Source organism: Pocillopora damicornis, chromosome 2, assembly GCF_964200805.1.
Source record: "Pocillopora damicornis chromosome 2, jaPocDami1.2, whole genome shotgun sequence".
Taxonomy (NCBI): Eukaryota; Metazoa; Cnidaria; class Anthozoa; order Scleractinia; family Pocilloporidae; genus Pocillopora; species Pocillopora damicornis.
The window spans coordinates 34,638,896-34,652,456 of record NC_142671.1 but is presented as its reverse complement, the minus strand read 5'-3'; the positions used below and the strand labels follow the sequence as shown (position 1 = coordinate 34,652,456).

The window sequence follows — 13,561 nt, the reverse complement described above, 5'->3', positions numbered from 1 at the left end:
CCCCTCACACCCCGGCGGTAAGTAATCAATAGTCTAAGAAAAAAGCTGGACTTTTCAAAAAACACATAAACAGTTACTTCAAAATTGATTTGGGAAAGAAAGTTGAGCCTACCACGAGAATTGCCAAGATTGGTCCTTTATGCAGCCATTCACCGTCATTAAGCCAGCACCTTGAAAAGATTACAATATTCCAACATGACTAAGTAAGGAAAAAGGAAAGCGGATCAATGCATTTTACTTATTCACTTGGAACTTTCCGTTTTGTTGCAAAAGAAAAGGAAAAAAATAGAAAATACAATAATAGAAAAATCGATATAGAAGAGTTTGTGAACCAAACCTTTACGATCCGAAAAAATTAAAGAAACAGACATTCAAAACATTATAAATCAAACACACCGGCCTCTTAAAAGAAAAAGTGTGGCAGTTAAAAGAAACAGTTAATGGTCCTAATCGTGGAAGTTGGAGAGTTATACCAACCTGTCACGTATAATCTCCGCTGAAAGTTTCAGTGATCCACACATGACATCCTTGTAGTATGTCTTACTCATATCATATGTCACAGGTCTGATGGCTGCTATTAGACCCACAATAACAACTGGTAAACCTGTGGTCAAAGGAGGTTGGTATACTGTGAAATCCCAGATCAAAGTACCCCCGCTTATGGGTTAGTCTAATTGTAAACAAAAGTTTCCTTCCGGTTATGATCCCAATGTCAAGTCTAACGGCAGTAATGTTGCAGAACTACTATATGTGGACACACCGCTCTAAATGTCGCGTCAAACACCATAAGAAGAGAAAAGCCAGGATAACACCACACACTACATTATATAAGGTAAGACTGAGGTATAGCATCTAAGTTACATTCCTCTCAGTAGCCTCGTTCTCGCGGTCTTTACTGTAAGTTACGAACCGAGTTTTTTCCGCTCGGACTTTTGGCCCAAGCGCTAAAATTACGGGCCATAGATTGGAGCGAAAAAATAAAACAGGTTCCATCACTTACGGCACAGACCGAGAAAACGAGGTTACTAAGATAGTTATTAAAAGAGTGAGAAGATTTAAATTCAAACAATAATTTAAGTTTAGAGGGCGGTACAGTAATTAATGGGCCGCTAAGGTCCGCTAGGCTGACCGATCATAGTGCATGTACCAAATGAGAGAGATGATAAAAGCTGTAAACAGAGCCTTACCCCACCCAATGACAACGTATGTGATATAGAGCTTGTGGACTGAAAACACTTTCACCAGTTTGATGTAAAGATGAATTCCTTCAACCAACATCCACGTGAAAATAGCGGTGTGTGTTATATGTTGGAGGACAGCTATAGCTGAACATAATTTCTACAATATCACAAAGAAAAAAAAAAGAAAGAAATGTCTAGTTGCCATATTAAATCTGGGTTTTTCAAGCTGAAAAAAGATCCAATTTAAACTAGGAGTATAGGCTTCTACAAGATTTGCTAAAACCTATCAAGGAAACGATGTGTTCTTATTATCTGAGCGGGAGGGCCGGACGGAAAACATTTGGCTCGTGGTGACAACTCACGGACTCCGCTGCGTTTGGTCCACACGGTCCGACCCGACTTGCCTGTCAATACGCATTTCATAATGGGACCGCCTTCTTTCTCGTTCTTCCTCACTTCTTATATATTTTCCTTCCTCATATCTCGCGGGGACATACGCTGGGCTGCGCAGCTTTTCCCGACCCTGCTCGAGCCATTGCGTACATTACTTATACTGGGATTTTTTCATAAGAATCAGGATCAGTAAAACTCACCGGTGTCTGCTTCCTGTTTGTAAAAATCCACGAGTCTAAAATCATCACGATGTAAACCAGGCATATGGATATTAAAAGGTTTTTATGAACAAATATTCTCTCGGAGTTTCTTATCCTGTGTTAGAAAAGAGGTCACTCCGTCAGCTATATAATCGGTACTTCATCGTCAATTAATGTTTGTGCTATTAAATCAGTTGCAGACCAAAGGGTAGGCACATTTCAAAGTTCGGCTGGTCAGACATATATATAACTGTTAACTACTGGTCCATCAGTCGGAAGTCAGTCCACATTTGAACGTACGGCAGCAAGCGAGCAAGTCACTCTTTGAGTCGGTAAATTAGTCAGTCAGACAGTTGTTCAGTAAGTCAGTCGGTCAATCAGTCAGACGGCCAGCCAGCCAGTCAGTTCGTCAGTGCACCAGTCAGCAAGTCAGACAACAATCATTCTGTCTGTCTGTCTGTCAGTTAGTAAGCAAGTCAGTCAGTCAGTCAGTCAGATAGCCGAGTCATTCAGGTGGTTAGGCAGTCAACCGGTAAGTCGTCAGTCAGGCAGTCCGATTACTGTGTAATGCGTTGATCAATTAGAAGCTTCAATATCCCCCCTGGCGTTTGAACTTTAGAAGATGAGCGTGTTCAAATCCCCCTCCCCACGGGCCAAACTTGCGCTCGAAAAAGCTCACGAAAGCAGACTCTTTACTTTTAAACTCCTCCTTTAAAACACGTTTATTACGTTAATAAGACTTGACACTTGCAGTTCGAATGCCCCACCCCATCCCAGCAAGGTTCCAATTCCCCTCCCCCGGCTACAGACGACATTCAAATGCTAGTAAGGTGCCCGTGGGATGCTGAAACGTCGAATTGATGGGCACATTAGTCACACTTCTGAGTATCAAACTGACTGAGTACCTTAGGCAGGAAAGCAGTATTAAGCAAATTACAACAACCACTGTAGAAATGCCGCTGAGAATAAGATCCAGGTGAATTTTAGCCATAGCTTTCCTCTCTTTTTCTTCATCTCTAACTTCCCTGGCTGTGATTTTTAACGTCCCATTTACCTGAGAAAATAAGTTTGAATGATTTAACCAACGAAAGTTTCCGCAACATTGGCAACTGGCCACCAATTTACTGCATAAAAGAATGAAAGGCGTATCCGACCCCTCCCCCCCTCAGCACCAACGATCTAACTCTTTACCGTTTGTAATAAAAGTTATTTGACTTACATCATATTCAATCCAAGCACAGTTGAAACGTTGAAGAGGAACAAGGACGCGACTGAAATTCATCTAGTGAGAGAAAAAACAGGAGGTGCTCTTTGCGTCAAAGCTTTCCTCCTTAAATTTCGCTTGATAAGGTAGATGTGCTCTCAATAAAGGTCATTTTGAGAAAAGTATAAGTGAGTTCGATTGGGTTTAGAATTCAGTATGAAATTAAATGATAACCTATGGTTCATATCAGTACCTATATTATTATTAGAGATAGGTGGATATTGAAGTAAAAACTTTCTTTTTGGTCAATACCCCTGGGATAGAGAGAATTAACACAAATATCCTGACTGAAATTTGAGGTAATTTCCCTCAAAAGGAATTTTTCAGACATAATCAGTTTCCCTCGTACGTTAGAATTCGCGGCGGCCTTTTTTCTTTGGTGCATTACTCACCTCGCTAGTGATGTTTCCCGGAGGAAGTGAAAGGGAGCTGACAGTATCACTTCCTAAGGACAGCTGATTTGGATCAATCCTCAGTTTTAGAACCGATCGCAGCCAATGGATAGTTATAGGAGGAGATTCTGGGCTTAAGTTGCCTCCGATAAATGGAAGAGGAAATACACTATAGGATATACAGAAGTATATGGGAATAAATTCCATGGAAAACAGCAATGAATAAGGAATGAGTCCATTCTTTACAATTAATGTTCTCAAAACTGCGAGAGCATTCCCATGGGTATCGTAAAACAAAAACTAGATACCAATAGCCAAAAAGGGTTGAGGAAAATATTGCAGGAAGCCAATGAGACTTCAAGCTGTCTGGAGCGCGGGAAAACGCGAGTGATTTGTTACGACTGGTTTTAATGGTGATTCTGATTGGTTAAGAGTTTGGCCCGGGTTTCCGAAACCAATCAAGGCAAAGTAAGAAGGAATAGTTAAATTGCGGATGACGTGCGATTGCTAATTGCTCTGTCACAACAGAATGGTAAATCAACAGGATATCCGTACTTGAATAAGTTTGTGATCTCGAGTTTTTATTTTCCCTAATTTTGTTTCCTTTTAAAGATTTCTATGAAAGGTTCCATTCTCTTTCGCTTCTTTTTGAAGGCATCTTTTGTTTCTAATGTTTTTCTTCGAAATTTTCCACGGGAAATTCGCGTGCGGTCGGCCGGAATTGATCTTCTCGAGCATGGGCGATGTTTGACTGCTGTGTTGCTTTAAATACAGTGCGTTACATCACTTACTACGTGAGGAAAAAAATGGGAATTGGAATGAGCTGCTCAACGGAATTCAACCAAAAATACACCAAGTCGATCAATGTCTATTCTTTAAGTCTACGAATTTCACTCACTATTTCAACTTAATCTCGATTTGTATGAAACCCTCGAATCAATAGTTTTCATGCAGGTGATAACAATCATTAATAATACCATCGTTGTAGATGAGCTACGATGATGAAAAAAAAAATTCTGGTGAAGAAGTCTTAAAATTTTCTGGCTTATTTTTATGCATCTCTCTAGCAATTGCCGTTCACTTGTCAGTATTATTGTGCTACGTATTTTCACTTTAGTTTAAAGTAATTGGTCTTTACTTGACTTACTATTTCATCGGTATCGGAGCGAAACAAAACCGGAAGGTATGCGTCAGATTTGAGGCCCCGCAATTAAATTCCCTGATATCTTGCATTAATGACCAGCGCTGCCAGTACGTCTGCGAAAACAACAAAGACGGTAACAATTTAGTGACTAAAAAAAGTTCGACATCCATAGAAACTCAAATTTATGGCAAAGTTTTTTTTTTTATATAGTTTGAAATTTCTCGAATCGAGTTTGAATAACTGGGGATGGCGCAGTGGTGAGAGTGCTCGCCGCCCACCACCGTGTCCTGGGTTCGATTCCCGGGCCTGGCGTTGAGTTAATCATGGTCGGTTCTGGGCCTGGTGTCGAGTTAATCATGGTCGGTTCACGGCCTTGTTCCAAGGGTTTTCTCCATGTCCCCCAGATTTCTTCGCTCCTCAATACCAACATTCAAATTCAAAATTCGACCTGGAAACAGTGGACAAACTGGACCACGTAAACATCTGAACTAAGGCAGCGATGACGAATGGTCCTGTATGCCACACAGATTTATTAGATCATAATCATCATCATCATTGTCACATTTGTCATCGTTTGTGGATTTTCGTCTTTTGCGATTAATTTAGTTTTTCTCAACAGTCCTTATCCTTGATCGTTTTCGAATTGGTTAAAGCCATCTAGCTTTAATGCTCATCTACGTCAGTAAAAAATTAGCACCCCCTAAAAGAAAACCTTGATGTGGCGTAGCTCCTTTAAAGGTGTGTAGCACACTTACCTCATCCAAACCGAGTTCGAGGTCGATAGTATAAGTTACAGACCGAGTCTTTTCCCGCTCCTATTTATAAATCCGAGCGGAAGAACGAGGTTCCGTAACTTGCAGTGCAGACCGAGAAAACGAGGTTAGCCAAGATATCTATAATATCTCTGGGGTGAAGTAGAGGTGAAAGATTTCAATTTAAACAAACTTTGATTTGAGAGGGCTGTACAGTGAAACACGGCCCTTTAAATTACCCAATAATAGCGCACGTACTAATTTAGTCTAAATCTCGGAGATATAATAAAGTTGGTTAATTTTGTTTCAAGAATTATAAACAAGTCTTTTAGATGGAATATTACTTTCAAATCAGAAGTCTTATCAAATACTGTTTTATTATGTTGCGTGTTTATTTACTTTCTTGTTTTAGCTTTGCGTTTTCTTATCTTACAATATGTTTCACACATACTTACCACTTTTTTGGGACAAAAGGAGTCTGACTGAGGCTTGAAAACGTTTTCGGTTTGAGTTGTTTGGAACATGGCCTTGAGAGAAAGAACATACATGAAAAGCTCATAATTCGCAATCCTATAAAAGGTCAATAAGAAAATGAACCCCTAGACAATCATTAAAAAAGGCTACCCTCTGCATCTGCATTTCGAAATTCAGTAAGGGAGCAGTCATTATTTATCACTAGGGTGGGGGTCAGGATTTTGTGTCACATTATGATTCCCAGGCTCTTTAGTATTGCTAATGATCCCCCCTCTCTCATTGGCAGTCAATCTTTTTTATAGAATGATTCAAATAGTACGTGCGCTCTGATTGGCCATAAAAACCATTTTACATGAGCGTATGTAAACACGGTTTTCATACTGAATCTTCTCGCGGAGTTCTCCCTGCTATTTATTTAGCAGTAACTCAGTTTCTTTAAATTTGTTTTGAGTACAGTAATGGAAGAAGAAGATTTTCCTAATTTTTCTTTGGAGTTTAATTTTCCCAGTATTCAGGAAACGGCCGAAAAGCCAAATGAACAACAACAACAAGCACGTCGCTTTCCTTCGTTGCAAGAAGAGGCTCTTTCATTAGTTATTTTATAATGAAGAAATGAAAAATGGTTTCCGTGTTTACATAGCCTGATGTAAACACTTGGGAGGTTGGGAGAACACGAGATAAGCTGGAAACCACTCCGTTTTGCGTCGTGGTTTCCTACGCTTATCTCGTGTTCTCCCAACCTTCCGCGTGTTTTTATCAGGCTATGTAAACACGGAAACCATTTTACATTTCTTCAATGGTCCACCCTTGCAGACACTGTTGGCGACGACTAATTCCTCCCTCCGTTTCCCCTGAAATTAATGTAATCTCCCAATGTAAGATCCTTCGACCCCTCACCCCAAGGTTATTAAACGCGACTGGTCCATGAGAGTTTCTTTAATTCTTTGATAACTAGTGTAGATAAATCAAACCTCTAAGGAAGACTTTTACTTGATTTATTAAAAAAAAAATACCCATACCTTTAAAAAACAATTTCTATGTTCTTCGTTAAAAAAGTAGGCGCGTATTTAATTTCAAACTGACAAAGAATGTAAAGTCTGTCATTTGGTAATAAATAATGGTAATAGGACCGAGCGGAGTCCAATTCGGTCTGTAATCGTACGAGTGATTAACAAAATCGGACGAGCGCGAGGCGAGAGTCCGATTTGTCAATCACGAGTATGATTGCAGACAGAATTGGACGACACGAAGTCCTGTTACCAATTAATTAATCATAACCATTACAATTTCGGAAAAAAAAACATTTAGGACAAAGATCTCCAATAGGGACAATGTCTAACGCAAAAAATTTGGGAATTTCCCAGTTTTCTTTTAAGGGTAAGTGATTGTTGCTATGGATATTCTGATCAATTCTGTGATTGGTGGATTTAGCTGAGTGGACTTAGCATGGTCGGCTATTTCAAATTTCCGATTACAGGTATCCGATAACAACCAACTGTCCGATTACAACTGTACAGAATGATTAGTGAAATATAAAGCAGCTGATGCACCAATCACGTTTGAGCAAATTGTAATGGTTATGATTAAGGCTGAAATTCGTACCTGTGAGAAATTGAGCGCCAACATATCGTTGGAACGGTTGACTGGATTTAGTAGAAGAGCTCCACTTTTAAACCAAAGGCTCAGATAATTAAAGAACAGTTCTTTGTTTGTAAAGTTAGTGGCCTTGTTCACAAATGCTCTTGTTAGTTCCAAAATGTTTGTTAGATTCATTATGGATAGCTGAAAATGAATAGAGAGAAGCCTTATATTAGTTCCAGCAAACTTAGTTGTTTACCCGATGAACTTTATGACAAACATGATGACGATCATCTTAACTTCTTCGTTCGTACGAGCGCGAATCAAACCAACTATTTTAATTACGGCATTTGGGTCATGGCCACTGTAAAGAGTTCTAAATCTGATGTTTCGCGCGTTAGCTCTTTGTCAGAGTGAACGACGAATTCTACAAACCCTATACGATGGCCGATTTACATACGCAACTCAACTGACAATACCAAATTATCTTAGTTGTTATATTTCTCATTGACGCAACACCAAAGTTTCTTTAGAAGCTTACCGTCCCCCCACTTACAAAAACAAAAAAAAAATTGGAAATAAATTAAAAGCTTGATTTATTTATTTGCTATTCCAATTGAGTCATGTATCGCGTTTCAAACAACCGCGGATTAGAATACAACCTATTAACCTATATAAGGATTAGAATACATCGGAATCAAGCTACTACATACTTCATGCCTGAATTCCTGACGAAGAGATTTTTTTTCGCAAAAACAGCTTTCTTTGAAACTCCACGTTGTCATACGACCATTTTGTGAAGAACAACGGCTCGTGAAATATCCTGTGGCCAAATTAAAATAAAGAAATTAATAGAATTAATATTGTTTCTGAGGCAGAAACAATATTAATTCTATCTTAACACTCTAATGATGGTGATTCAAAGTCTAATTGAATGACAAGTACAACCAACAGCAAATGCTGTAAGCCTATGCGAATGCCTGACGAAGTAAGCTCCATAGATCTACTTCAATTTTGTATCGGGTTTACACAATGAAAGGATATGGTAGAAAAATTAACACAAGCACAGAACAAAGTCTGGACCTTGGAATAACAACTGATTGGGTCACGTAATCCTACTGATGAGGAAAGACATTTACTGTTACTGGCCGAGGCTCATGACTAAAATTTCGATTAACGAAATGATAGTCAAAGTCAATTCACTTCCTTTTTATGAAAAATTTGTTGAAGCGGTTCGGTCAATGTTACTGACTTTTCAGGACGTGCTCTCCTCACCCAAGTGATCATACTCCTTTATCGGAGGAAAAAAGTGCCATGTGAAGTGCAACAAAGCAGGAAACTGGTTTCTACGTACAACTGGACACTGCTTTTGACTTCTAGGAGTTATATTGTTTCCTTTTAACCCTTGTAATCCCAGAAGTGATTAAGATGTAACTTCTCACTGTAATATACATACACTACACAGAGAACAGGTAATGAGAACACTCAAACTTAACAGACAGAATATGTTGCCTTCATCTCGCACCAAATTCTTGAAGCTTATTCACAAGGTAACGCGTGGAAGCTTAGGGGAGAATTAACAATCAGACCTTGGGAATTAAATTTGTGTTGAGCACAATCACAAAATAACAATTTTCGACGAAGCGTATCAAAACATTTTTCTTACCTCCTAACTCTGGATCCACCTCTGAACAGTTCCTTACAACAATCTCATTCAGGGCAGCTCTTTCCCAGTAAATATTGAACTTCGTGTAAAATGGACAGAAATCTGAAATAATTGTTTCGAAGTTCCTTTTACAACAGCTTTCACACAAAATATTCTTGAAAAGGCATAAGTGCTTTTTTTCCCTTCTGTAATCAACATCTTCAAAGTGCATAATAGGATGTTATTCAGCATGATTATAAGAGGAAGATCAAACACCAGTCACTGTTTTTCGCCTGGAAAGTAGGAGGGTTTAAGGATTTCGGGGGGGGGGTTTCCAACTTTATCGTACCACCACAACAAAAATTATCCACCACTACCATCTCCCCCCCCCCACTTCAACCAGGGTGATCAATAATGACCAGGTCCTAAAGGTAAAAGGTGCGCTCGACATCAGTTGAAGGTTTATTGCGATCAAAAGCTAGTTTGGCGATCTTCCGCGCTCTTCTCTTTATCTGACCTAACTGTCTGTTTCTTGTTACAGACGTGACTTTTACCCTTTTTTTTTTACTCTTTTACTTGTTATTTATGCTTCAAGACCTTGGCCCATTTTATTTATTCTCAGATTAGTTCCTTTCCTTTTTCATGGGGTATAGGAAGTATCACCAGATTTGCGCGTGTGGCTTTTAGCAAACTTGGAAGAGTTTTTCAAGTTCATTATTAGCAATGTATTGTCATTGTCAATCTATTGTTAATCTTTTCCATCCTCAACCTTCGTCGTTTCTTTTCGCTTCATTCTCCTCATTTTTATGCCTTTCTATCTTGCAAAACTAGTATTTAGTGGTCTTCATAATTTTGAAGAAAACTTTTTCGCGCGTTACAAGATGATACGGTTCAAATTCCGGTGACAGCCCCCGGAAACTCTCTGACTCTGTAGTGTCGCCGCAAAATTTATCTGATCCCCCAGAAAACTCTTTTTTATTCTTATGATTCCCTCCCATCAGCAGTTCATTAGCAGTCAATTTTACCAAAAGTCCCTCTTTTATTTGCAATATTCTATTGACGACAACTGATCTTCCCTTCCGTTCCCCCAGAAGACCATACGATCCTCCATTATCCTCCGAACCCCTCCCCCTAGACGAAAAATGATGACTAGTTTCCAGGTCTCAGTCATTGCCATTTACACTTACACTGAACGCAAGCTCTCTCGTCAGACTCGTCCCTGCAGTCTGCTTTCTGATCACATCTGTCGTTAAGTGATCTTATCTCATCTCCGCTCTTACAGAGGTACAATCTTTCATCAGATATGAGTGATAAGTTTCGTACTCCTGAAAAAAGTGTAGAAACACAAACAGTCTAAAAAATATCGGAACAGTTTTTTGTATAAAGCAAAGCAAAATAGTTATTTTTCGACGTTCACGTTATCGGGAATGTTAAAAAAGTAGCTTAAAGGAGCATGTTTTTCTGGGCGAAAAAAAAATGTATGTCCCTTAAAGTCCTTATGACACGATGGATGTCTCGATAGTTAGTGACCCATGGAACAAACCTGTAAAAGCCCCTGTACATTGTACGTGATCAGCTCTCAAGTAGCATCCAGGCCTCACTCTCTGCTTTTCTGAGCTGCAAAAGAAGTCAACTCCATTCTCTGCCCAGCGGTAGCCTTCCGGATAAGTTCGGTTTCTCCAAATGCATACTAACATAATGCAGAAAAGTCATTTACATAGGAATGGATAACTTAAATTTAGTGTGGTAATTATCTTAGGAATTGTGGTGGTAAACAAACTTTAAGGTACAAAATATATTATAATTCGCAGAGAAAATTAGCTAGAATTAATTGCAGCACTTGTAATTACAGGATGAGACCTTTTTGAAAAATGCTCGTTTCCCATTTTTATGCAGGTATTCGGCTTTACCATCACAATCACTTGCCTTTACAAATTCCTCTATTTGCTTTCAAAAACGCCGCTACGTCACAATCCGGTTGACTACAATTATCAGTGTTCGTGTCATTAGATGTAATGACAGACAACGTTCTAGAACACGAGATAACGCCATTGTAACAGTAACAGTCGATGCAGTCACCAATAGACCAGGTGCTTCCATTGATATATGTATTTACATCCTCACCCTGACCCAAGGCATCTGAGAAACAAATCGTCAGTAGATAGGGACTGAAAAAATCTGCTCTGACAGGAAATGAGTGAGTTGGGAGACGGAACCCTCTCTCCTCCCTCCTCGTATGGTCTTTAATCTTATGGTACTTCCCCTAGGGCTATTTTTTGGCACACTCCCCTTGGAGATCCAGGCGGATCCAAACTAGTGGTCAATCCAATATTGCCAATTTTTCTCCCGTGCGCATCCCATGATCCCACACGGCTTCTATGCGTTCTTCACTGAGACGTCAAGCAACACACTAAGTAAATGTACATTGGTCTCGGAAGACCAGATATCCAGGTCTAAAAATAGCTTGAGAGTGATAACGTTTGAAATAGGGCTTACAAAGGCATACAGTCTCATTAACTTATTCTCTCTTAACTGCCGCTGACGTCCATACATTGGTTCTTTCACAAAGTTGCACAAACTTTTTTGTTTAATATTTGGACATTTGCTCCGAGAGAACTCACAAACTTTATGTCACACGTCCATTCTCGACAAGCGAATGCGACTAGGTTATAATAGAGAAGGATGTAATAGCGTAGTTTGATCGTGTGGGTGAGTTGAGTCATGATAAGGACTATTGTCGGTGGTGGTGACTGACGTTTCGACAACCTGAGCAGAAGTCATCATCAAAGGCAAGTGAATAGTTGTTGTCAGTCGAATGTTCTTAGTTCGGTTTGTATAAACTGATGGTCATTTTTGCCGGGATTTTATCAGCTGGAAGACTAGAGTGGCGTAGGTTGGTCGTGATTGGTTGGTCTCGATCCGTTAGTGAAGTTAGGTCGTTCTGTTCGGTTTGTTTGTAATGTTATATTAATGTTGTGAGGAGTCCGGTCATTTCCATAAAATTCGATTTGATAGAGATCGATTCAACACATGGACAAAATCGATTCAAAACACGTAGAAATTAAGTCGTTTCGATACAGCCTAAGTCAGTTCGATACAAACTAGTGAAAGATAAATTTGGATGTCACGACGGCAGTTGTTCGGCGATATACCTTGCCTTCTTTAATCTGCATTCAACGATCTGTCAATGACCTTTGTCTCGGTATTTTTATTGATCTCAAACGTCTTAAAGACCAACCTCAAATTATGTGTAGAATAACTTTAATTTAACTACCTCTTGCTAGGGTAGTCGAACAACAAAGAAAGTAGTAATAACCTAAAATAAAGAACATCTGCTGAGAATGGAGAAGATTAACACAGCTTGAAAATGAGAACTAGAATTCTTAGAATTCGCTCTAAATCAATAAAACTTACCCGTTTTACAGGAGCCGTTTCCCGGCAGGGAACTCGGGCCGATAATGTCACACTGATCATCACTGGCTATCAACTGAAGTCCTCCAGGACACACCTTCATACCCCAGCGCACCTTACTTGCAAGTTGTGGTAGTGCTATGAATTACAAAACGCGCCTTCAGTGAGAAATTGAGAGCAATTTTTTAATTAAATGCTGTATGAAAATTAGTAATTGCTTTCGTTTTGCTTCAATACACTAACCACTTTGTGATAGGGCCAAAAAACTCGCACGCTGCATGTACAAATCAAATGCAAAACAGTCAATCTCTCGTGTCAATCATCCGACGCTTATAGCATCTTGTCAATTATTACTTTGCATTCTCATTGGCTAATGCTGATGTTCACCTTGATTCCAATTGGCTGTTGTCATAACTTTCTTTTCTTTTTCGAAAACTGACAGATAATCGTTCCAAAAAGATCATAACATTGTTGTTAATTCATTTGGATTAGGGAGGGGAGAGCGGGGAGTGGGAATAGTGCAGAGGTGAGAGCGCTCGCCTGGGTTCGATTCCCGTCCTTGCTGCAAGGGTTTTCTCCAAGTCTTCCGGTTTTTCTCCCTCGACAAAAACTGACATTCCTGATTTAAATTCGACCTGGAAACAGTGGAGAGGACGAGCCACCTTGTGGAATGTTCTATTATTATTATTATTATTGTTATTGTTATGGTCCATTAAGTTCGCTTAGATTTAAAAATTAGGTAGTTACAAAGCAAATGCCTTGTAAATAACTCCTTTTTATTATTAATGACTTTATCAATATGAAAAGTGCTTAACATCGTTTTCTTTCCAAACGGAACCGTTGTTCTCATTCGCAATTGGCCATGTACATCAGTTCAGTATCTATAATATTTTACCTGGACATTTCTCAGCACAACAGACTGCTCCATTGTAGATATAACAGGTTGATAGAGACATTTGTGGGCACCCTGTGATCCGCTTGTGTCCTACAAAGAGGAACTGACACCCTTGGTAGTCCCAGTTGTCTCCTCGTGACAAAATGTGGCCACCTTCGACGGTTTCAATTGCTGAGTAAAGAAATATTTATTATATGGATATGAAAAAATGACAATATCAGAGGTAACGGGG

The 13,561-nt window shown here is 39.4% G+C and overlaps 1 protein-coding gene across 4 annotated transcripts in view; it reads right to left on the bottom strand.

The window, feature by feature from the left end:
* Positions 1 to 13,561, bottom strand: part of LOC113670042 (uncharacterized) — a 33,636-nt gene that overhangs the window by 4,963 nt on the left and 15,112 nt on the right. For 2 of the 4 annotated variants that reach the window (XM_089195634.1, XM_089195633.1), the window contains exons 10-26: positions 13,330 to 13,500; positions 12,438 to 12,572; positions 10,950 to 11,162; positions 10,567 to 10,713; positions 10,211 to 10,348; positions 9,045 to 9,146; positions 8,092 to 8,201; positions 7,403 to 7,582; positions 5,782 to 5,853; positions 4,578 to 4,687; positions 3,431 to 3,599; positions 2,994 to 3,056; positions 2,680 to 2,828; positions 1,775 to 1,889; positions 1,188 to 1,338; positions 478 to 604; positions 113 to 170 (exon numbers count right to left, since the gene is read on the bottom strand). In XM_089195634.1, coding sequence (XP_089051760.1) covers positions 113 to 170; positions 478 to 604; positions 1,188 to 1,338; positions 1,775 to 1,889; positions 2,680 to 2,828; positions 2,994 to 3,056; positions 3,431 to 3,599; positions 4,578 to 4,687; positions 5,782 to 5,853; positions 7,403 to 7,582; positions 8,092 to 8,201; positions 9,045 to 9,146; positions 10,211 to 10,348; positions 10,567 to 10,713; positions 10,950 to 11,162; positions 12,438 to 12,572; positions 13,330 to 13,500 — 2,210 coding nt within the window. Of the gene's footprint in view, positions 1 to 112; positions 171 to 477; positions 605 to 1,187; positions 1,339 to 1,774; positions 1,890 to 2,679; positions 2,829 to 2,993; positions 3,057 to 3,430; positions 3,600 to 4,577; positions 4,688 to 5,781; positions 5,854 to 7,402; positions 7,583 to 8,091; positions 8,202 to 9,044; positions 9,147 to 10,210; positions 10,349 to 10,566; positions 10,714 to 10,949; positions 11,163 to 12,437; positions 12,573 to 13,329; positions 13,501 to 13,561 lie in introns of those variants that run through there. The other 2 variants (XR_016183475.1, XM_089195635.1) reach the window with 2 other exon arrangements.